Genomic DNA, 22,436 nt, shown 5'->3' on the forward strand with positions numbered 1-22,436 from the left:
TTCTTTCCTTAGCTCGCTTCTTCTCTTCCTCCTCCCGCAATCGCCGCTGTTCTTCCATCAGCGTCAACGCATCATCAAGTGTAGCTCGTCGTGGTCTGAACGAAATTTCCGTCTTTATTCGCTCGGGCTCCGGAGGCTTTATAATTTCCATTGGTGGTCGCTTCTTAACTCTTTCTTTGCGAACGGGTTCTGGAGGCTCGTCGATCACGCGCCGACGGATATTGATATCTTGCTCCTTTTTGGGCTTGGGCTTAGGTTTAGCTTCGGGAGTCGGCGACGGCGACGACGACGAGTATCGTTTATGTTCGATAGGTGGGAGATCCTCTTCACGCACCTCGAATTTCAGCTGGCCGTCTTGGGTAATCGCGGACTCTCCGGGCAAAAAAATCGGCGTTTCGTCTTCTTCTTCGCCGAAAACAAGACCCGGGACGAGAGTTGGCTCATTATCCATGTAAATTGTGATACCTGGGGTGTACTCAGTGCTGCCATCTTCTTTATCCACGGTCTGACCAGGCACGAAAACCTCATTTTCGTCGGTTTTTACCATCTGCCCGGTGACGAAGCAAGCGCGCTCTTGGTTTAAGTTGACGCGCACGCCGGAGACGTTCTGGAGTTCGGACATTTCTCCAGTGTCGAGTTTTTTGATAACTTGGGGAATCTCCTTCATCGTTGGGAGTTGAACCAACACTTCTTCACCACCTTCTTTGAGTTTTTCGTTGACGTGGCGGGTCTTCTCCATGTCGTTGACGGCCATAGCGATATCTTCTTCAGCAAGAGGGTCATCACCTTCCTCTACGATCTGCTTGGAGTCTTCCTCAAATTTGTCCCAGTCCATGCCCTCAAGACATCCAGCTAACATCTGTTTCCAGTCTTTGGAGTCTTCACCTTTGACTTTTTTCTTACGTTTGTTGGCCATACGCATCATTTCTAATTCCCATTCTTCGACGCCCGATTCTTTAGCTTCGAAGAGCTTTGCGATGGACATGGTTTCTTTACCATGGTGGTGCTCTTCTTCAACGAATTCCTTAGTCCAGCCGCTGCCTCGGTACAAGGGATTGTTACCGGAGTAGCTGGCGAGGGGGACGGTAACTCTGATGCCACTACTTAGCTTCACTAGGATCTTCTCGCTTCTTTGCGCGATGGTAACGTCAATGATATCTTTGTCTTTGATCGCTTTTTCCATCTGGGAGTTGATGACCAGTTTGCATTTTTTGTCGGGGATTTCGTAGATGTAATACTGACCCTTGCCTTTTGATTTTCTGCTAAGAATTCTTTTGAGAGCGTCGTGGAACTCCATGTCATCGTCCAAGAAAGGTTCAACATAGCGGTCGCTTTCCGACTTCCGAACTCGCTTCTTAATAACAGGAGTTCCTTTGATTCTTCGTTTACGTTCTTGGGTTCGATCTTCATGTGAAGTTAAAACTGGGATGTAGTGCTCGAAACGCGCCCCCAAGACATTCTGTCCGGTGATGATCTTCCGTCGGAGGGCATCTTTCGGTGAGAGCGGTTTCAGCAGAGGCAGGTAGTAGTTCCGTTGGAAAAGCTTGCTAGCTCTGGTGATCTTGCAGAGGGAAATTTTGATGTTGAGGGCCATTATTTGCTTCTATTCTTCGGCTATAGTGTACTACTAACTATTGTTAACACCGGCGAGTATCAGGTTGAGCGTCAGCGACGATAATGAACGATGGCCGCGGATGAAAATAGAATTGATTGAAGTGTGTCACCCAACCCGATTGACCTATGTCCCAATAGCCGAATGTACTAACCTAATTGGTTCAGGTCGTCTTCTACTAATAGACTGACTTCCAAACTCGGTGGCGTATTATCCCCACCGAATCGAATGTAGGTCTATACTCGTGCCCTTGCCAGAAGACTTGTTGCGGCTGTTCTTTGTTAATATACTTCTTGTAATCTACGTCGAAAAACTTCCCTTTTTTTATGTTTTTCTCAAGTTCTTTGAGCTTCTCGCTTTTCTTCACAGGTTCTAGGGGTTGGTACACCGGCGGCGGCGGCTTCGTGTCCACGAACCTCTTAATCAACACTCTAATATCCCTCCTCTTCTTGTCGATAGCAGTTTCTTCTTTGGCTTTCTTCTCGTTAAAGTTGTCCACTCTTTCCTTCTCCTGCTCTAGCAAATCTTTCTCGAACGTCGGTAACGTCAAGTCGTACAGCACCGGCTGCCCGGCAACACGCACCACTTCCGCCACTGGCTCTGGCGGCTTTTCTTCTACTTTCGGCGGCGCCTTCTTCACCTTTTCGCGACGCTTAGGACCCATACTCTCAGTAGCGAACTCTCTCTTGGGCCGCTCGTAAGTGAACTCTTGGCGTTTTTTAGGGGGCGGTGGCGGTGGCCGTGATTCCTCCTCTTCCTCCTCGGTGTTTTGCTCCTCCTCCAACTCCTCCTCCTCGACTTCGCGCTCGACGATATCGTCTTCGGTCGTCTCGAACTGCAGCTTGCCCTCCTCAGTGATGGTGGATTCTCCTGGCAAGAACATCGGTTTGTTTGGATCATCGCCCATTACCAAACCGGGAAGGAGAGTGGGCTCGTTATCCATCATGACGGTGAAACCGGGCGTGTACTCCGCCTTCCCGTCTTCGGTTTCAACAGTTTGACCCGGCACGAACAAGCTGCCATCTTCAGAACTGACCATTTGTCCGGGGACAAATTTGTCTTTTCCAGAGGATGGCAAGTTGAGAGATATTCCGGAGACGTTGACGATTTCTGTTAGAGTGCCCGTTTGCATGACTTTCACGCATTCAGGGATCTCGGGCATTGTTGGTAACAACCCGAGAATTTCATTTCCGGCGGTTTTCAACTTTTCGTTCACGTTTTTGGTCTTCTCCATGTCGCCTACTTGCATTTCAATGGGCTCGTCTTCCACAGGATCGTTGATCTCTTCAACTATCTGTTTGGTGTCTTCTTCGAATTGCTCCCAGTCCATGTTGTCCACGCAGGTCGCCATCATTGCCTTCCAGTCAGTGGTGCCTTCACCTTTCATCTTCTTCTTTCTCTTGTTGGCGATCCTCATCATCTCCAGCTCCCATTCATCCAATCCTTGTTCTTTCGCTTCGAATAATCTGGCGATGGAGAAGGTTTCTTTACCATGATGGTGAAACTCTTCGATTTCTTGTCTTGTCCAACCTTCGCCTCTGTAGAAGTGAGCTCTACCATCGTACGTTACCAACGGGACTGTGATCTTCGTCCCGTCGTTCAACTGAACGACAATCTTCTCACTTCTTTGAGCAATGGTAACATCTGTAATGTCTTTATCCCTGATGGCTCTTTCCATCTGGTGCGGAAACACCAACGTGCATTTCTTATCTCTGACATAGTAGCAGTAGCACTGCCCTTTGCCTTTGGACTTCCGAGCTAACACTCTCAAAAGACGATCATGTTTGTCCAACGTGTCGTCAATCAACGGCATCAAATACCTCATTTCCTCCTTCTTCCGCATCCTTCTTTTTCCACTACCCTTGACCTTGTACTTACGCCTTTGCATTCTCGCTTGGTACTCCTCCAGAACAGGGATGTAATGTTCGATTCTTGCCCCAAGAACATTTTGCCCGGTGATAACCTTCCGGCGAACTGCATCTTTGGGTGACAGTGGCTTCAACAGAGGCAGAAAAAAGTTTCTCTGGAAAAGTTTACTTGCTCTTGTGATTTTACATAGTTGGATCATAACATTGAACACCATTTTTACTAAGGAACTCTACCAAGGGTCACTTTTTGTTTGTTGGTGGCGGTTCTAACGTCGACTGACTTGTTTGCACTAACTTTGTCATTGAAACTATTTTTAAAGTTGACTTATCTTTCGGCAACGTTTCCGCTGTTAGTGAGGATGAGGACGGCCACCATTGAGGCGAATTGCGAATTTGACAAAAAAAAAGAGAAATTGTTGGCGACCTAAACGATTCTTTTGCTCGCGGATTTTTTTCCTCAACCCACATCGCGTTTAGTGTTTTTTTTATTATTACCGCTGTGTTTGCGGATTTCGCGAATATCTTCATTTTGAAAATTTCTTTTGCCTGGATCTATTTCCAATCGAGTCCGGATCAAAATGTCAAAGAGTCGTGTTGATCGATTTGGGCTCTGATTATTTTTAAAGTCTTATTTATTGCGTAGTTTCCATCACATGATCCTCTGGCAGGAAGCGATTGACATTCTTCAATGGGTCCAAGAGGTATTTGGAGCGATGACGTGGCAGCACGTCATAGGATAGTTCAAGAGCAAATTAAAATCACTCGCGCGTGTTCTTTTTGTCCTCTCGCCATTTTTTCATTGGAATTAAAGGGCCTTGAAGCAGCTTTGGAATTTAAAATGTGTTGGCAACCTTGTGCCGTGCATGAATGTCAAACTCATTAAAAATCAGAGCTACCAATCACTAAAGTATGTGCAAGCCTTCTGGAGTTATAATAAAACTGGCAAACTCGAAAGGATATCGCGTTACCAGATAAGCTACTCCAATTAAGCAAACTAATTAATTTCCTTAATTGCTTCGTCTCCACCTAGTTCTGTTCCTTGTCAGTTTCGATATAACTACCCTCGCAATGAGTCTAAAACTCTCCGCTAAAGATATCAATTGTATCAGAAAATTCTGCTCATTTCTGAAAGTTCTTCTGATTTCACCATTTGACTTCGACAACTCTTCTAGTCATCGAACAGGGGCAAAAATCTACGCCGCGTTTCTTTTATCCCTCATTACAATTCGTGTGATTTTAGCAACAAAGGATGATGGCCTTCATCAACTGTACGAAAATTTATCGTTTACGCAAAGAATTTTTTGGTTTATTTCTTACGCCATCACAATTGGAATAACAATAGTCACGATACTGATGTCATCGTTCTTTTGTTGTACCACGTGGAAGGACCTCTTCGCGAGCTTCCAGGATGTCGATTTGCGACTGGGAAACATCGAAGAAGGAAAAAACGTGTTGAAGAACTTCTACTTTGGGTTGTTTGCCAAACACTTAGTTTTCTTCTTCGTGATTGGCTTCCAAACATTCATTTGGTCGAGCTTCATGCAGTTATCCCTCAAGTCGATATTGAGTCTTTATCCATTGGAGTTCTTGTACGAATTTTACATCATTTTGCTGCTGAAGAGCCTCGTTGACAGTTTAGGAGTGCGATACAAAGATCTCAACAAGAAAGCTTTGGCTGTTTTCACGCAGCGCAAACTCGTCTTCAAGTTCAAAGTGCTCGTCGAAAACTACAGAACTCTCGGAGAGATAATTTGTTGCCTGAATAAGATCTTCGGGTACCAAATTCTGTTGATCCTCTTCCACTTCGGAGTGGAGATGGTGAATTGTTTGAGCTTCAGCTTCTTGTATTTAGTCCGCGAAACCGACTCTCTGTTTTATTACATCCTTGCAGGAAATTTATTGTGGCTCTTGTGGCTCCTGGTGAGTCAACTAACCAATTTAAATGTCATTCTTTTAGTACAATTTGCTTCAGATTATTGTCCCCATCTCCTCCATGGTTCAAAGCAGCCAAAAATTCGTCGATCTGTTGTACCAAATCCAGAATCGTTTCCCCGAATCATCGGCGGAAATGAAAACTTTAAACAGATTAGTTAATTACGCCAGGCATTTTACGAGAGAATTTAATGCCGCTGGGTTTTTAAAAGTCGATAAAACTGTCATTTTTACTGTTATGGCTAATGTTGCAACGTATGTTATCATAGCGTTCCAGCTGGACCATAATCAATATCGAAACTTGGCCAGAAACCAAAATTTTAGTAAAACACAGTCGTAAAATGATTTGTAATAGTCCTAATTTCTGGAAAAAATCTGTTGGTAAGCGGAAATGTTCAATTTTTTTGCGGGCGTCACGTTTTATGCGTCATGTGGTATTAAAAATAACCACAAGAACAATATTTTCGAGACGGGCCAACACCAAAAGGTTTATAACGTCTGTCTTCATTAATTTTGGTGTTATATTAAGTCAAACAAAAGCGAAATTAGACGCAAAAGTGGGGCTTTAACAGTTATAAACAGTTTTCCTTTCGACTCTGTTTGGATTAATAAAGTTGTTTATGAGGATTATTTTTAATTTTTCAAGGATTGTTTTAAACTAAAGTGCGGTAAAGTTGTGTATATTCCATGAATAAAACACGGAAAATCTAAATTTATTAATATGGAGCTATTAATATGTTGGAGTTTGACCCCGGCGGCATTGTTGTTGGTAGCAGTGTTCAACAAAACAGGGGTACCAACACCATTAAAATTACAAAGCTGCTGATTCGATGCGATCGTTCTTACTTAACTATTATTTGTCTGTTTTTATATACAGTTCATCAATTAACAGTTTTTTAATTAAATTCTTAACAGTTTTATGCTTAAGTTTCCCACCAGTCCGAAAAAAATTTATTGATCATTAAAACATTTGTTCCACACCTGTTTCTTTACGGTTTCTATTTTATTATTATTGCGTTGATTTGCAGTGCAGCACCATAATTCAGGATCTGCAGAAAAATTGATTTCATGCCAGAATTTGAATTTAGCGCTTCTTAACACTTTCACATAGATGGCGCCTCAATTCAAACATCAAAAAACATAACCTCAAAATGGTCGCTACAAGAAGGGAACTTTTTTAATACAAACACAAAAATTAATGGTTTTTAACACTGAACTTTAACTCACGATGGACGAATTTGGATTTCAGTAAGTTTTAAAACATTAAAAGTCCAATTTCAAATGATTTTGTTACAGCAAAGATGATAAATATGTGGACATCCATGGTCGCGAAATTCCCACGATGACTATTGGCCCTGAGGAGGAGCCCGCTTGTCTTCTAAGCGACTTGAAGAGGACAGGAGTGGCGATAATTCAAAGGACTCAATATGCAAAATTAGCGTCTATTTCAAAGTATGCACTTGAAATTGTAAAGGCAAAAATAACACAATTTTTAGGGAGTTTGACTCGGATTTTGTTGATTATATGTTGGAGTCGGCAAAATCCTTCATGTTGGCCAATAAATGTTCCTTTAATGATCAGCAAATTACAAGGAGTATTGAATAGTAAGTTTACTCCTCTCTTATCTTTATTATTGACCCTTTTATCTGTAGTTGCAAACAAGAATTAGGCTGTGCAGAAGTATCACTAAACAAGACGTTTAAAGGACGAGAAATTGAGGAAAACGTAGAGAATTTTGTAATCCGAGTCGCCAATAAACAATCAACACCAAAATCTAATCCTCAGATCAAATCTCCACATGTAAAAACACGGCAAAATGACGAGTTCAACAGTAGTTTTAAAAATATAAACACACAATTACGCACCCCGAAAAGCAGGCCGAGTTACAACAGCCCCCATGACCCCGGTACAAATCAAAAAGAAGTAAAAAATTTCAAAAAAAACTCCCCAAAGGTTCCGCAAGACCAAAAAACCTCCGACGTGGCAAAACCTTTCCGGAAATTTAACTACACTTTTGAACAAGAAGAGAATGAGGTTTTAGTAACTGCGATTGATAAACCGAATTGTGTTTGGGTCCGAGATGTTAAAAACCAGGAGCTCCTACAGAAGATACACCGCAAAGTTAACCACGAGGCAGAATTCCAGGACGTGGCAAAGAAGCCCTGGGTGATGGACAAAGTTTACATGGCTCAAGACGAAGGAAATTGGTTCCGCTGCAAAATCGTGCGGTTTTCTCCTCTCACAGTATTTTTTTTGGACTACGGCAACGTATGTGAAGTCGATGAGATTCGTTACATTTCTGAAGAACTCGGAAACACTCCTTGTCTAGCTGTTCGTATTACGTTCAAAGCGCCATCATACAGGCCGCAGTTGGAAGATGTCCTCTGCATCAAACGGTTTCATAAGAACGACGACGGGACTTTGTTTGTTAATATTCTGAAGAAGCTTTCGGGGGTTACAACGTCGGTGGTGCATGAAAAACCATTTTTTGAAACGAAAAGTGTTAACCAAGTTAAGGAGGAGCCGGTCATCCTCAAAAAACCGGAGTTTTTTTGCGAGTTAAAACACGACCAGAGAGTCGCAATTGGTTACGTCAAAAACAACGAGTTTTTCTTGCGGACGAAAGAGTGTCTTGAAAAGGAGCGCGAAATTGATCACAGGTCTCAAATTTCCGGGAAAACAGCGCAGAAGATTAAAGGAGTGAAAGTTGGTCAAGTTGTCCTGTACGAGGATCCAACAGAAAAGAAGTTTTATAGAGGTTTAGTTAAGAAGTTTTACAAGAAAAAAGTAGATATAGAATTTATGGATTCCGGGAGGGAAGAATCCGTGGACTTATTCACCTTGCAGACAATCGACGAAAGGTTGGGAAGGGAACCCCGGACTTTTATCAGTGGGGGGAAACTAGAAGGGTTTGAAAACGAGCCCCTTTCAGAAAACTGCAAGAACTTTATTAATGACTGTATTGAAAGGAGAGTCAAATTCTCGGTGGTACTTAATCATACCAATTTCAGTACCTCTAATCACGTTTTATCAGGTTTTAGGTTTTGACGACGAGCTCGACTTGCACGACGGCACTCAACTCATTTCCCAGCAGCTTCGAAATCTGTCCCCCAAGCGACTTTTTCTCAATGACATGAAAACATTTACGCCGGAAATCGACATCAAACCTTACTCAGTAGGCTGCTACAAAGAACCGGAAAACCTAACTTTGGTCCCCAGTGAGATGCTACAATCAAACATTGATAAAATTCTCATGTCAGACTTCGACTCTACGCCGTATCCCCCCGTAGCTGAGGAAGTTTGTCGCTGTTTCTACTTCGGTTGGTATTCCCCTCGTTTTATCAGTGATTTCACTCGAGTTTTAGATTCTTGGTACAGATGCGTGGTCACTAGAGTTGGCGCAAACGAATGCGAAGTGCTTTTGTTAGATTTTGGCAAGATAACAGGGGTAGAAAAAAAACTAATGAGGAAACCTGAAGAAGACTTCACTGATTTGCCAGTACTCGCGATACCTTGCGTGCTAACAGGTTTGTACTCCTTTGAATTGCGAGATCTGATAGGAGATTTTAGACCTTCCAAATCACAAAGAAATTCGAACTTTATTAAGAAATAAAATCATTGAAGGAGAAGTCTATAACGTCAATGTGAAGAAAATTGAAGGAGGGAAATGGCACGTCGAACTGCCGATGGTTTACAACGAAATCCGCGAAATGATTTGATATTTTCCTATCGTTGGACTTGTTTATTAAGTTTATTAAGGCTAAATTTGTAACAATTTTAACGTAAGAATATATATGATTGCAGCTTTATTTTAAATTTGCCGCTTATGTTCTGGCATCCCATTGGTTGGTTCGTTTTTTTGAATCTCCCGCGCATGCCAAGTCTCACCATTTTTATTGGTCGCGTTCACCTGTTCGCCTAGATCGTATTCTATTGATACCTTTCTGCCAGTGTTATCAGTTTTAAATTGTGAATGTTACCGTTTTAATTCATTTCTTCTTTTTTATATAGATTTAAGAACAATGGCGCATAATTCGAGCTACAGGTAAAACTCCCGAGTTCTTTTTCAACCCTAACCTCACTTTTTAATCATGTTTTTTGGCGATATCTTACAGTGAAGACACGGGATATGTGAATATCCACGGAAAAGACGTGCGAGTTCTTGTTTGCGAAAAAACGGGGCGGATTCTGATACCAATTGACGAGTTGAAAGGGATGGGATTCCGCCTCTTTCGGAAGAGTCAGTACAGCAGACTTTTAATCGACGAAAAGTAAAATTTGCGTATTTTCTACCACTTTTTAACGTTGTGATTTCAGTCAGTTTAGCAAGGAGTTTGCGATGTTCATGTTGGCATCTGCACAAACTTACATGCTTGAAAACAAGACAGTTTTTAGCCAAAACGAGGTGCTTGATTGTATTAACAAATGCAAATCGACGCTGACAGGGTCAAGTCCGGAGGTTAAGAGCCCCCCTAAACTACAAACGCAGGCCAGAAGTCCGCTGAGTAATTTCGCTAGGAATCATGTGGTTCATTCTACTGATGATGATATTAAGATTACGACAAATTTGAGACATCCAATGTCCACATCTCCTCAGAATGCATCCAGAAGTTACCAAAATGGGAGTCCTGCAGGATCTGTTAAAAACGAAAATATAATAAAATCTAGAGATTTTGGAGCTACTAAGAACGAAAATACGAAACCTAGAGATTTTAGATCTAGTTTTGGTCAGAGGCCACAAGAAAACGGAAACGCGCGACCAAATTCTTGTGACAATTTCCCGAGACGCAGCTTGTATGATGAAAACTCTCATAATGAACAACCTGCTGAAAAAATAGAGACCATAAAGTTGGACAAAAAACAACATGATGTACTAATTAGGATAGTATTTTCTTCAGTTTTTTCACAATATTTTTTGTAGGTAATTGTTTCTTTTGTTGAAAAACCCAATTGTGCGTGGGTCCAGGACTTCGAGCGCTCGGAAATGTTGATCGAAATCGATACCAAAGTCAACGAGGAAATCAAGAAAAAGGGAAAAACCGTACAAAGACCTGTTCTTAATAAGGTTTTTTTAGCCACAGATGAGGGCCTATGGTCGGTTGGCAACATTACTTCCAAAATCCGTTTCTAAAGTTCCATTTTCCAGGTTCCGCTGTAAAGTTATCAAGTTCAAACCACTCACAGTATTCTTTCTCGATTATGGTAATACTGCCCAAGTGTCCGAACTCATCGAAGCTTCTAAAGAACTGTCGGAAATCCCCGGACAAGCTGCTAGAATTACGTTCCTAGAGTCTCAAGGCCCACTCAACGCCAATCAAAATATCACCATCCAGATAAACAAAACGGTAAATCAGTTTTTACCACTACTTCCATTACTTCAATTTTTTTTAGTATGAGAATGGCACCTACGGCGTCAAAATCCTCCATTCAGAACCGAAAGAAGAGATCGCTCCGCCTGTACAAAAAGTTCAAATTCCACCCACTTTTTTCACAAAGCCCCGCCCTCTGTGTGCTCTAGAAAACGGCCAGAGAGTCTTGGTTCTTTCACACTCGGCCGGAAAACTGGCCCTTCGAACAAAAGAATGCCATGACAAAATCAAACAAATCGAGGCGGCACTTGAAACTGAAAACTCCCTCGCTAAACCGGTGGACAGTGTTAAAACCGGGCAACTAGTAATTTTAGTAAAAGATAAACCTCAAAGGGGAGTCGTTTTGAATATCAGCCGCGATGAGGTTGAGGTGGATCTACTGGATTATTATGACAAAGTGAGCGTTCATTTGTCAAAGCTCAGGTATATCAGCGAATCGTTGGCCAAGGAGGCGGTCACGTTTATAGTCACTCCCACTGTTAAGAATTATAGCAATTCGGACGAGATTTTGAAGGAATTAGTGGAGAAAAAAGCTAAAGGGACTGTGGTAAGTAAATGAAGATGATTTTCAACGCGTTTTGACGTATTTTCAGGTTTTAGCCAACGGAGAGTTCGACTTGAACTTAGGCGATGTGTTGTTGTCTGACAAACTTAAACCTAAGAAGGTTTGCGATCGTCCGATGATCACAGATTTCGAGGTGTATAAACCGAAACTGGGCAAAGGCTCATATACTCTGAACCACTTCGTTAGTAAGGACGAGCTGTACATGGTGGGCCCGGAATTTGATCAAAACTTGGAGACTTTGATAAAAGAATTGGATGGTGAAGATGGACCTGGTGATGATGCACCATATAAGCCTATTTTAGGCGAAGTTTGTGCAGGCATGTACGCCGGAACATGGTGCAGATGCGTTGTCCTCGGTGGAAACGCTCCCAAATTCGAAGTTAATTTCATCGACTTTGGGAATACAGAAATGTTGGAATGTGATAATTTGAGGAAACTTCCTGAGGATATGAAAAGCGTCGGGGCGCTTGCGTTCCCTTGCAAACTGACAGGTAAAGTGGAAAATGTGGGGAAAAAACACTGAGTTTGTTTGCAGGGTTACCGGCTGTGGAAGATGTAGATAAGATTTTGGAGGAGATCTTTCCAATTGCCGAGACTTACAATGTTGAAATTAAGAAACATCTTGGCGATAGATACGAAGTTGAAGTTCCTGCATTGAAGGAAAAGTTGGAAGATACGTTTTAAGTTTAAATCCAGAAAGTTCCGTTTTTTATTTGTTTATGCCTTTTCACTTTTTATGCATTCATTTTCGAATAAAGTTTAATTTGAATTTTCGTGTTTGCTTGGCCTTGAAATGAGAGTGTGAAAAGCGCTTTAGACGTGTGAAGCGGGCTTAGGGTCATTACCCAGGAGAGGTCGTTTCCTGTAATAGCGCTGGTTCGGTAGGTCGCCGTAAGGTGGCGCCAGTATCGCCAGAGAAGCTGAGTGACAAAATGGCAATGGAATGTTGGTGCAAGAACCCGACTTTATGATGTGTTTTCGTGAAATTCCTAACACAATCGTGGCCCAATTCGCGAAAATATGTTAACGAAGAACAATTTAACGTAAAGTGTGCAGTGCAGCTCCATGTGCGGGTGCATCCAATTTCGGTTTGCCATGTTTCTTTTCCAATTACCAACCATACACTTTTAACAATAGGTAAGCCATGTCTTATCAATCACCTTTGTATATTTTTTATGAATTGTAATTTGATTTATTGATCAACGCCGTGAATTATTCAGCATAACGTCGCTGCCGCCCCCGGAGGCGGCCCCCCACCGACGGAAAATCGCCTTGGCCGAGACAACAGAATTCCACAAAAATTCATTAATTTTAACGCGATTTGAATAAATCGGGAAGGCGTGTCGAAAATTTAAATAAAGGCTATTCTGCACGATTTCCACCAACCGATAAATCAATTTCCATTTTTAATCTCTTCGTCCATTGTGATCCGATTTTTCGGCGAGGATTTCTTCGCGTTTTCGCCTCTTTTATTGGCCATCATCTGCACGTTGGGTGTTAATTGCTCGTGCTGACATTTCTTCATTAACATCCTATTCGAGGTATTTACGTTTTCTTTATTGCCTCCGTCCACTCTCCAATTAAAACAGACGAAAAAACCACTGGTGCATTTCTCGACCATTCAAACTCGAACAATCAGCTGTCTGAAAAAAAAAAACGGAAATTCAACGCTCATAATCCCATTTTCTTGCACGAAATGTGCTGGAATTCTTCGCGGTATTTCCTCTTTTGTCCAAACGTTCCGAGTTTTGTTTTTGTGGACGGCGGGCAATTTTTCGCATTTTTTCATTTTAGAGAACTTCACGCAGCGCTCGAATGCTGCCGATACAAATTAAATAAATGCTGACATTGACCTTATCACGAAATGATAAATAAACTGTAAACAAACTCCGATGTTGACATCACATTCTTGATAACATGTTCCGGAGGAGACAATCAAAATGCTTTTTTTTACGTTTTTATTCTCACTACATTGTTCCTAGATAGACCCAAATGACACACTTTTATCACTTTCGTTATGTAAACATAAACAAAAACGACATCGAATAGGCAACGCAAACAAAAACGTATGTCGCAGATTAACTTTTGAATATGATCCGAAAATGGGCTCCAATCACGTAATTCCGTCATTTATGACTTGATATAGAAAAGGTACGGATGTCCTGGATCGACGTTTTCCTTAATGAATAACAAATAAACCAATGGAGCAAGAAACAAGTAATAAAATTAAAACAGGTGTTACATTTCATAAAATTCTCTTTATGATAGTTGTGGTCAATAAAATGTATCTGTTAGGTATTAGCAGGTGTGGAAATTGGTCGATATTATCGAAAGTATCAGAAACTGCGGTTATGTAAGAGCATCTTCCATTCTTTCTTTAATAAACAAATTTTACATCACGAAATGAAACAGGTGGTCGATAGAAAAAGTCATCAAGTTGGCGTTGCTTTTTGTTCAATTGAAATATCAAGTTGGCATTGCTTTTTTTATAGATGGTGCAATAATGAACGCATGTTCGTTATTAGTTCATCGTATTGCATCTGACATTTGACCCACAGACCTGTTTGAATTTTTTAAGTTAGTCCGTTGGGTTGTGATTTTCATTTATTTTAAACCATATCTGTTCTCATATTTTTAGGCTTCGAATTCAAAAATCAAATGGAAAATCGTAAATTTAATTAAAATTAAAAACATGGACGCAAAACCGTAACTGAAACATCGTTGAAGTAAGTAACATAAATAATTTTCAAGATACAGTATATTCTCGATAATTTGAAATTCAAGGGACCTGGCAAAAAGTCCAAATTATCGAGAATTCAAAATATAGTGTGATTCACATAACTAAGAGAAAGAGAAGGGAAAATAAAAAAAAAAAACGAGAGTTTGAAGGCAAACAGACACTAGTCAGAATAAACACACCAATCAGAGAAGAGAACGTAAAATCCACTACTTAAGTCTACTTTGAAGAAATATCGTACAACTTATGTTTTGTAAGTTATTAGTTCTTCTGGTGAAACAGATTTATGTTACGACGAAACTTTTATTTAAAGTCAAAAAAATGTAAAATTTTATTTTAAAGCTGCAATGGAATTTTTAAGAATGGCTTCTTCAGAAGTTTTCTGTTTTTCTTGTATGCTTACGCTATAGACTTCTAAGTAACGAGAGTTCAAATTATAGAGTGTTGGTGGAAAAAAAGTTCTCGATTTTACTTCAAGTTAACGAGGGGACCAAAATACTTTGGAATTTTTCAATTTATTGAGAGAAATCGACGAGACCGGGAAAAAACTTCAAATTGTCGAGAGTTTAGTGTAGTTAGTTCACTATGAAAACAAAGCGGCAAAATGATGCCCGACAGGAATTCCAGCGCCACCCTTGATGCTAGAAACATTTATAAACACCTTGTATTTGTACTTTTTTGGAAAAAAATGTGGAACACACTGAATATGCATGTACGTCTGTCTCTATAGGATGTAAAATGTCAAAATTCCTTACAAAAGGACAGTCCTGAGTACCTGAGCCCAAAAATCATTGCCAGGACTGCACATTTCAGTAAGCGACCACTGTATTGTTTGATATCAAACACAACCTCAAATTGTTGACTTAAACCATCGAACGCATAGACAAATATGATATGACGAGACAAATAATTGTGTCGCTGCCGAGTTTGTAAACTCCGCGAACTGATTAAGTCATGCTATGCTCATTAGACTTTCTGAAAAGTCGTGACGGACATCCGAAAGAACACTTTCTTGCTTCATTTCTTTTTTGCCATCCGGAAATTGGCAGAAATCGTTCAAACAAGCAAAGACACAAATTCCCTATAATCGCAGGTCAAAGTCGTAAAAAGTTAAAACACTTCCGTGAGTTATAGGGCGTCGTAAGTTTGAAGATTTTAGTATCCGCCATATTTGAAATGGCTGAACTTCAAGGTCATGACACTATCACTAGATGCGACTAATTAGTTGACAACATTGTAGCAAAACATAATCCAAGAGACATAAATAAAAAGATCCTGTTAAGAGGAAACTGTATTTATGTTCATCTTTTACGACCTGACGACTCATTCCACTTTGAGTGTGAAACAAAAAGAACAACTTTTTTAGCACGCTCGTCTGATCAAGTGATCATCTGTCATATTGTCTGACATTTTTCCGCACATATACAGCGTGGACTAAAAAGACACACGTGCATTTTATGTGAATTTTTTGCACATAATTATTGCGCTTAGTGTAATCTTCTAAATGTTGTCGTGGTCGTAAATCCGGTATTTTAAACTCGCGAAAGTCCTTAATTAACAACCATTAAATGGTCAGTTAATTTCGTTTTTAACCGCAGCGTGGAAACGAGGAAGTCGTTCTTACGATTACGTACCCATAACTCGCCCATAAGCCCATAACGAATGTGATCGACCATAAAAACTGTGGTTACATGGTAGAGAATGTCCCAGGGTGCAATTGTTGGTCCCTTTCTTTTCCAAGATTGTTTTTTACCACGAAATGCGTGCGTCTTATCCGGCATCTGTTTTTCGCTCGATTCGATTGAGATACGATGACTTTTCACGTTGGTGATAATAATAACGCCAAGAATAATTCTCGGACTCTTTTTCAACAGACTCTTGTGTGTGTAATTGGCGCTCGTCAGGTGTCAGAACGAGAGTACTTCACCTAATTTTTTTCGATTTGGTTATTATAAAAAGAGGAGTTAATAGCGCCGGGCTAAAGCTTGATCTCTATGGCAACCAAACAAGCAGCGGGGTCAAATTTCAAATAAATGAATACCGGGGGCTGCAATTGTTCAGACGGGGGATGCAAACATCGATGGGGATGTAAGCAACCACAGGTTTTAACAGATTTTTGTTTTTAGGTTTAGGCGCCCCTCGCAAAGTCATGTAAAGTATCGACACTGGTCCGAAGCAATACAAGATGGTTTGGCAAGCTAGCGTCCTCGTCAACGGCCTAATCCTTCTTACATTCAGCCTACACAGTTTCGTGACGGCAACGATTCCCAGCAGCGCCAAGTTCTACACCATCCATTGGAACTCTTCCAACCCCATCTTTCGCATCGACAACACCGACAACATCATCGACGTAAATCGCTACAATCTCAAGTTCGAGTACGACCAAGTCAACTTGATCTGCCCCGTGTACGTCCCTGGAACGCGCGACGAAGAGATGGAGAAGTACATCATCTACAACGTGTCAAAAGACGAGTACGAAACCTGCCGCATCACGAACCCCAACCCGCGAATCATCGCCGTGTGCGACAAACCGTACAAACTCATGTACTTCACCATCACGTTCAGGCCGTTCACGCCCCAACCGGGAGGGCTGGAATTCCTTCCCGGACACGACTACTATTTCATCTCCACGTCGACGAGCGACGATTTGCATCGGAGGATCGGCGGCCGGTGCACCACGCACAACATGAAGATCGTCTTCAAGGTGAGTTGCCAGAGCCTTGTGCCAGGTTTGATTCGTTTTTGTAGGTGTGGGGCCCGACGCAGACGACGACAGCGCCGACGCCGGCGACTGCTTCGAGGTGGTGGCCGGTGACGTCTCCTCGCACCACCACGACGTCGTCGACGACGACAACAACGCCCACTCCGCCGTCGACGACGACGAAGAAGGCCAAAACGTACAACAAGCACCCCAACGAGGTGATGAAGAGCGAGGAACTCACGTTGGGCGCCGCCGCCGGCGTTCGAAATTTGTGCGCGTTAGTGGCGTGTGCGGTAGCGGTGGTGTTCGCGATGCGATGAAAATTTTAGAGAGATAAACTAACATTTCGTGTCCCTTTGTGTGTACTGTCACATACGACCTAAAACTATCCTAATTTTATATAAATATTGGTAACTATTAGGCGACTAAGATAAATTATTATTGTTCCCAGTTCTGACGTTCGGTCGGCGGTTTTGAGAACCTTAGGCGAAGGAGGGGGATCTAGGGACAAGCCTAAACAGTCCTAATTATAATGGACTACAAAAATCGGCCTACTAGATGGAAATTCAAGCACTAATGTCAAATGGCCTGCTAGATCCATGAAAATTTCTTTTTTTCAAGATGGCCTCTCTCCAGCCACCCAGTCCTCAATTAACTGTATATTAACGTACCCGAAAACCGTCGACTGAAACCCGACAATATTTTCCTTCAATTCGTTTATTTTAAACATGAATTGGTGGTGTACAGTTTTTATATGTTGGTGTAGACACTTGAAGATAATAATAAATGCGCACGCGCATTGTGACCAATTCAACGGACTAAACCAGAAAAAATTGTGTAAATGTTATATTTTTCGGTCAGTTGATTATTTCGTAGATTATAAACAGTGTTGGACATTTCAAATAACGGCGTATTTGTATAACTGTGAAGACTGACGATAGTTTTTATTGTGTTATATATAAAGTATTAATCCTTGATAGAATAATTCTGGCGTTTTTAGTTGATGTACTTATTCGTTCCCGAGCGGTTGTGATTTCGTAATCTCAAGTTTATCCTTTTTAGTGCCACTATTTATTTATTTATTCTTTTATTTATAAAGTAGGTGTTCAACTCTTAGGATAGTCAACTATACAGGGTGTTGAATTTAACGTCAATTTAAATTAACACTTTGGATAGAGTTTCCCGAGTCAATTATTCTGAAGTTACGTGCAATATAGCTTTGAAAATACTCATCACGATCTTGCCATGGTTTTTATATTTTAGCTTTAAACCACTCCCACGCACTAAAAACGCCAGTTTGAACATGATTTGTGTCTAGAGAAGTAGTTTTACGATATTGTAATCAGATGTACTTTTAATTGCAAGCCATAGTGATAATATTAACTTATAAAAAACGGAAATCATCTATAGCAAAGGTTACTACTATCCTTCTTTAATTTAAGTTTTTTTAATACGTATTTATTGGTTTTTTGTAAGTTTTGCAACATGTCATACCTGCGACGGTCGCTTTGGATCGATCCGTTCGTTTTCAGTGAAATGCCTGTGTATATATTTGTAATTGGTTTTAATATACGAAATTTGTGTTACATTTTAATAGGTGAACACACTGTATGTATTACGATTGTAAAATGCACTCTCTATATATACATAATTATATAAATATACATACATGCCATTTTCCCTAGGATTTTATTTTCGTTTTTAGCATTTTCTTGTTTTAAAACTTCGGCAAAAACAAACAGAAACAACAAAAGTTATAAACAGTTACGTATTTTATTATCATTGTGTTGTAAAGACATTAAAATTTGCCATTTAAAGGTTTCTTTGTCCATGGCCTATTCAACTCATTTTTTTATCGAGTTTAAATTTCATTTTGCAATATTGGCACTACGTTCGGGCGCGTCCGTGCCTCTTCGTGCGATCGTTTGGCGGTTATTCGCAGTGCGCGTGCGCATCTGTGCAAAATTCCCCACTTTTCCACAACTCTCGTTTCGCTTCCGTTGTTGCCGTTGATCTCGAAATTTTTTAAAAGAAAACCACAAATCCTGTGAAAAACGTGCAAATCTTTCAACCAACATCACATAATTGATATCTCGAAATGAGTTCTGAAAGTGAAAGTGCTCCCCCTTGTCTCGCCCTCGAAAAGTGCTCGTTGGTGTTGGTGGATGTTGCCGGCACCACGACTTCCATCAATTTCGTGAAGGTACGTGCAAGATCACGAAATTCGCGAATTTCTGCGAATTTTGGGAGGAATTTCATTCACCGCGAGCTCCGGGAATGAGGCCCCAGCGATAAAATTCCGTTGCGAACAGCGCCGGCTTGATTTTATCTAAATGCGTATTTTCGCTGGGAATGGGTCGTTTTGTCGTCGGATTTTTGCATGTGTTTTCGTTGCGACCCATCTGGTCGTCCTTGGGTCAGGTAAAAATCCATCCCTTGTTCCATGCATGGTGCATTCACATCTTTGTCTAGGTACAGTTAGATCAAAATGCTGCGACACGATGGCGCTCTTTACCGGTCTTTTAAATCTCCGCTTTTCTTTGACTGTTTTTTCTTGTTAGGACACGCTTTTTCCGTTCGTGACTGCACAAGTGGAGGAATTTCTCAAAGGAAAGTGGGAGGAAGACGCCATCAAAGAATGTGTGAAACTCATCAAAGACGGCGACGACTTGGACCTCGCCGCCGCTGTTGAAAAAGTCAAGACTTTGACACAAGAAGGCAGCGACAATAAAGGCCTCAAAACCCTCCAAGGACTCATCTACAAAGAGGGCTATGAGAAGGGCGACCTCAAAGCGCAGTAAGAACAAAATTCCCTAAATTTTTTCAAATGTATCATTTTTTCCTAGCATTTTCGATGATGTTTCGGAGGCTTTGGAAGCCTGGGCTAAGAACCACCGCGTAGCCGTTTACTCCACCGGAAGCGTCGACTCCCAGAAGCTCCTCTTCAGCCACACCACTCAAGGGGACATTTCCGCACATATCCACAAATATTTTGACCAAGAAGTGGGTTTGAAGACTGATTCTGATAGCTACAAGGCTATTGCTAAAGAAGTTGAGGTCACCCCTGAGGAGGTTGTCTTTATCACTGATGATATCAAAGGTTTGTGACTGTTAAGTTGGGGGATTTTCTCATTTTGAGGTTTTCAGAGGCCACTGCTGCGAAAAATGGCGGCGTCACGGCTGTCTTGATCAAAAGAGAGGGCAATGCTGAGTTACCAGAGGAGGCGAAGGATTTCACGGTTATTAGTTCCTTTAAAGATTTAGCGTTAGAAAAGACAGCGAAGAGGAAAAATGAGGAAGCGGCGGCGGAAGAGGTATAGCTGTTTTAGCTTGTATTTTAGACTCACGCGAAAAAAATCTCATTTGTCATTGCAGATAAAGTCTGACCGTTAAATGGCATTTGTTTGAAACTGAGTCATAACGGGAAGTTATTGTAGATAACGGCACATTGAATTACTGTAAACATGTGATTCGAATCAACTTCATTTTTCACGTTGCATAAATTATAATCATCGTAAAATAAAAAAAAAATACAGTCGGACTTCTATAACTAGAAATTTTAGGGCATATGTTTGTTCTTACAATTTTTTTTTCATAAAATGGTTTTTTAAAGAATTATAAATGTACTCAGTAGCACAGTCTTTCATTGTAAAAAAAGAGATTTAATATTTTAAACGAATTTTTCACTTATAAATTTGAATCTTTCAAATCTACATCGTTTCGAGTTGCAATTTTGTAATTTTCTGAGATTTTTTTAAAAATCTGATTTTGATCTGAATTTTTAGGATATTCTTCTTGCACATTGGAGATTTTGTTTCAAGCTTCATAACTATTAATTCGCGACGTGAGAATTATAAGGTTCTAAGTGACTTTTTGTGAGAATTTAAATTGTTGTTTTGCGATTTGTTTTAAACATTTTCTATCAAGTATAAAAAAGAAGTAAATTAATACTTTAACAAGCCAAAATGCTATTAATTGACCATGTTTTTTTTTAATAAATACTTAATAAATTAAAGAGATATCACTTGTTTCGTGAACACTGATCAATTTAATGCAAATGTTAGTTAGAACCTTATAGTTCTCAGGTCGCGAATTAAGTTTTGAAAAAATTCTAGATTTATGGTGGCATTTAAAGCCATTTAAAGAGTTTTAGAAGTTTACACATCGTATGTTGGCAAATTTAATTCGATTTATAGAAATTTTCGAGTTATAGAGAAGAAATCATATGTAAATTTTAAGGAAAACGTAAAGGAATAAAATAAATTTCAAGTAATAGAAGTTCGAGTTGTGGAAGTTCGACTGTACTTGTATTTATCACTTTTTTCTGAAACCTATAAATACCTTCTGATGTTACCAAACTTTTTTTCTGGAACCTGTCATTTGTTCAGGCGCCACCAACAAAAGTCCCCAAGACCGACACTGACGAACCCGAAAAACCCCAACAGACTGAAGAGAAGGTAGAACAGACTGAATCGATGGAAGTCGATGCTGAAAAGAAACCAGAGACTGAAAACACTGCCCAACCCGAACCAACTCCAGAGACTGAAAAAAGCGTTGAACCAGAACCCGAAAAGACTGAAACAAAAGAAGAAACTGCCGAGAAGAAAGAAGAAGAAAAAATGGAAGCTACTGAAGCGGAGGAAGCGAAAGTGGAGGTTGTGGAAGAGGAAAAACAAACAGAAGAAGTAAAAGAAGCAAAAACGGACGGCGAAACCAAGGAGGAGACGAAAGAAGAGGTGAAACCCGCCGAGGAGCCCCCGAAAGAAGAAGCCGCCGCACCGGCCGAAGAGTCGAAAGTTGAAGAGAAACCGGTGGAAAACGGCGAAGAGAAAACCGAGGCCAAAGCGGAGGAGAAAGAGAACAAGAGCGTGTTGGCGAACGGCGTAGAAAACGGCAAAGAAGAAGTAGAGAAACCCGAAGCTTCTGAAGTGCAACTCGAGGAACAAAGCGATGAGTTAAAAGTAAAAAAACTAGAAGAGAGTGCCGAAAGCAAGACAGTAAGTGTGGAGGTCTAAGAAATCTTTTTGTTCCCTATTTATACAAGCTAAATGTAATTGTAATATTGTAGTGTTCATTTCGTTCTTTTTCTCTTTTATTTATTAACAGGGTTTCTTGATATCACACGCCTAAACCAACGTAACTTTGTGGAGTAATCGTGAGTTTCTCTTCTCTTTCGATTTTCCAAAGTGCCAAAATTTTTATCAAGACTGGTCCCAAAGACTGTTTTATATCTCACTTTTGTGATACTCATTTCGTTCTCAGTATTAAGGTCACGAGTTTTTTAATGTGGAAATTGTGTTTCGTTTTTAATTTAGTTTGTAGCAGCTTTTACATTCCTAATCGCGTATTGGTGCATTTATTTTTGTAAGTTTGTATAATACTCGCTTTTTGTGGTTTTGAGCTCTTGTTTCAATCCATGAACTTGTGATATTAACGAAATTTTAAAATTTGGGATACTACTTTTGTTCTGTATTTCCGGTTCCGGTTAAGTGTTCTTAGTTAAGCAATAGTGATGGTGTACAGGCCTATGTATGGCTACAGTTTCATTGTATACGTTGTTTAGCACCCCAATAAATTTTTGTAGTGTTCTAAAACCGCGAATTATTGACCTTCACATCCCCACCTCCTACGCCAATGGAGACATTAAAAAAC

At 40.5% G+C, this 22,436-nt stretch overlaps 5 protein-coding genes across 5 annotated transcripts; 4 read left to right on the forward strand and 1 right to left on the reverse strand.

Annotated features, from left to right (window-relative positions):
- Window positions 1–1,790: 1,790 nt before the first annotated feature.
- On the reverse strand, window positions 1,791–3,695 carry LOC148181879 (uncharacterized). The gene has a single exon (XM_088037919.1). It carries the CDS (start codon window positions 3,693–3,695, stop codon window positions 1,791–1,793), a length of 1,905 nt encoding a protein of 634 aa, XP_087894045.1.
- A 2,794-nt stretch (window positions 3,696–6,489) lies between these two features.
- LOC148181880 (uncharacterized) lies at window positions 6,490–9,228 on the forward strand. The gene is made up of 7 exons (XM_088040501.1): window positions 6,490–6,660; window positions 6,709–6,864; window positions 6,909–7,016; window positions 7,065–8,400; window positions 8,447–8,732; window positions 8,778–8,939; window positions 8,983–9,228. Exons 1-7 carry the CDS (start codon window positions 6,641–6,643, stop codon window positions 9,129–9,131), a joined length of 2,217 nt encoding a protein of 738 aa, XP_087896627.1. The 5' UTR covers window positions 6,490–6,640; the 3' UTR covers window positions 9,132–9,228.
- Window positions 9,229–9,282: 54 nt separating this feature from the next.
- On the forward strand, window positions 9,283–12,115 carry LOC148181881 (uncharacterized). Its single transcript, XM_088040486.1, has 8 exons — window positions 9,283–9,457; window positions 9,528–9,683; window positions 9,730–10,282; window positions 10,334–10,506; window positions 10,559–10,757; window positions 10,804–11,328; window positions 11,375–11,837; window positions 11,882–12,115. Exons 1-8 carry the CDS (start codon window positions 9,435–9,437, stop codon window positions 12,028–12,030), a joined length of 2,241 nt encoding a protein of 746 aa, XP_087896612.1. The 5' UTR covers window positions 9,283–9,434; the 3' UTR covers window positions 12,031–12,115.
- Window positions 12,116–12,235: 120 nt separating this feature from the next.
- LOC148181882 (ephrin-A4-like) lies at window positions 12,236–18,463 on the forward strand. Its single transcript, XM_088041201.1, has 3 exons — window positions 12,236–12,483; window positions 16,210–16,787; window positions 16,832–18,463. Exons 2-3 carry the CDS (start codon window positions 16,269–16,271, stop codon window positions 17,102–17,104), a joined length of 792 nt encoding a protein of 263 aa, XP_087897327.1. The 5' UTR covers window positions 12,236–12,483; window positions 16,210–16,268; the 3' UTR covers window positions 17,105–18,463.
- Window positions 18,464–18,726: 263 nt separating this feature from the next.
- LOC148181883 (enolase-phosphatase E1-like) lies at window positions 18,727–22,378 on the forward strand. The gene is made up of 5 exons (XM_088044092.1): window positions 18,727–18,987; window positions 19,346–19,581; window positions 19,631–19,884; window positions 19,932–20,098; window positions 21,173–22,378. The coding sequence occupies exons 1-5, from the start codon at window positions 18,883–18,885 to the stop codon at window positions 21,797–21,799; spliced, it is 1,389 nt and encodes a 462-aa protein (XP_087900218.1). The 5' UTR covers window positions 18,727–18,882; the 3' UTR covers window positions 21,800–22,378.
- Window positions 22,379–22,436: the final 58 nt, after the last annotated feature.

The sequence above is a fragment of the Gnatocerus cornutus genome, chromosome 1 (genome assembly GCF_029298725.1).
Source record: "Gnatocerus cornutus isolate USDA-ARS CGAHR chromosome 1, icGnaCorn1.1, whole genome shotgun sequence".
In the NCBI taxonomy this organism is placed as follows: domain Eukaryota; kingdom Metazoa; phylum Arthropoda; class Insecta; order Coleoptera; family Tenebrionidae; genus Gnatocerus; species Gnatocerus cornutus.

Coding starts and splice junctions, on each gene's coding strand:
- LOC148181879 (XM_088037919.1), bottom strand. CDS start 3,695: ATGGTGTTCAATGTTATGATCCAACTATGTAAAATCACAAGAGCAAGT.
- LOC148181880 (XM_088040501.1), top strand. CDS start 6,641: ATGGACGAATTTGGATTTCA. Junction 7,017..7,064: donor ATTACAAGGAGTATTGAATA/GTAAGTTTACTC, acceptor TTTTATCTGTAG/TTGCAAACAAGAATTAGGCT. Junction 8,940..8,982: donor GATACCTTGCGTGCTAACAG/GTTTGTACTCCT, acceptor AGGAGATTTTAG/ACCTTCCAAATCACAAAGAA.
- LOC148181881 (XM_088040486.1), top strand. CDS start 9,435: ATGGCGCATAATTCGAGCTACAG. Junction 9,458..9,527: donor GCGCATAATTCGAGCTACAG/GTAAAACTCCCG, acceptor GATATCTTACAG/TGAAGACACGGGATATGTGA. Junction 11,329..11,374: donor AAAAAGCTAAAGGGACTGTG/GTAAGTAAATGA, acceptor ACGTATTTTCAG/GTTTTAGCCAACGGAGAGTT.
- LOC148181882 (XM_088041201.1), top strand. CDS start 16,269: ATGGTTTGGCAAGCTAGCGTCCTCGTCAACGGCCTAATCCTTCTTACA. Junction 16,788..16,831: donor ACATGAAGATCGTCTTCAAG/GTGAGTTGCCAG, acceptor TCGTTTTTGTAG/GTGTGGGGCCCGACGCAGAC.
- LOC148181883 (XM_088044092.1), top strand. CDS start 18,883: ATGAGTTCTGAAAGTGAAAGTGCTCCCCCTTGTCTCGCCCTCGAAAAG. Junction 19,582..19,630: donor AAGGGCGACCTCAAAGCGCA/GTAAGAACAAAA, acceptor ATTTTTTCCTAG/CATTTTCGATGATGTTTCGG. Junction 20,099..21,172: donor AGGAAGCGGCGGCGGAAGAG/GTATAGCTGTTT, acceptor TCATTTGTTCAG/GCGCCACCAACAAAAGTCCC.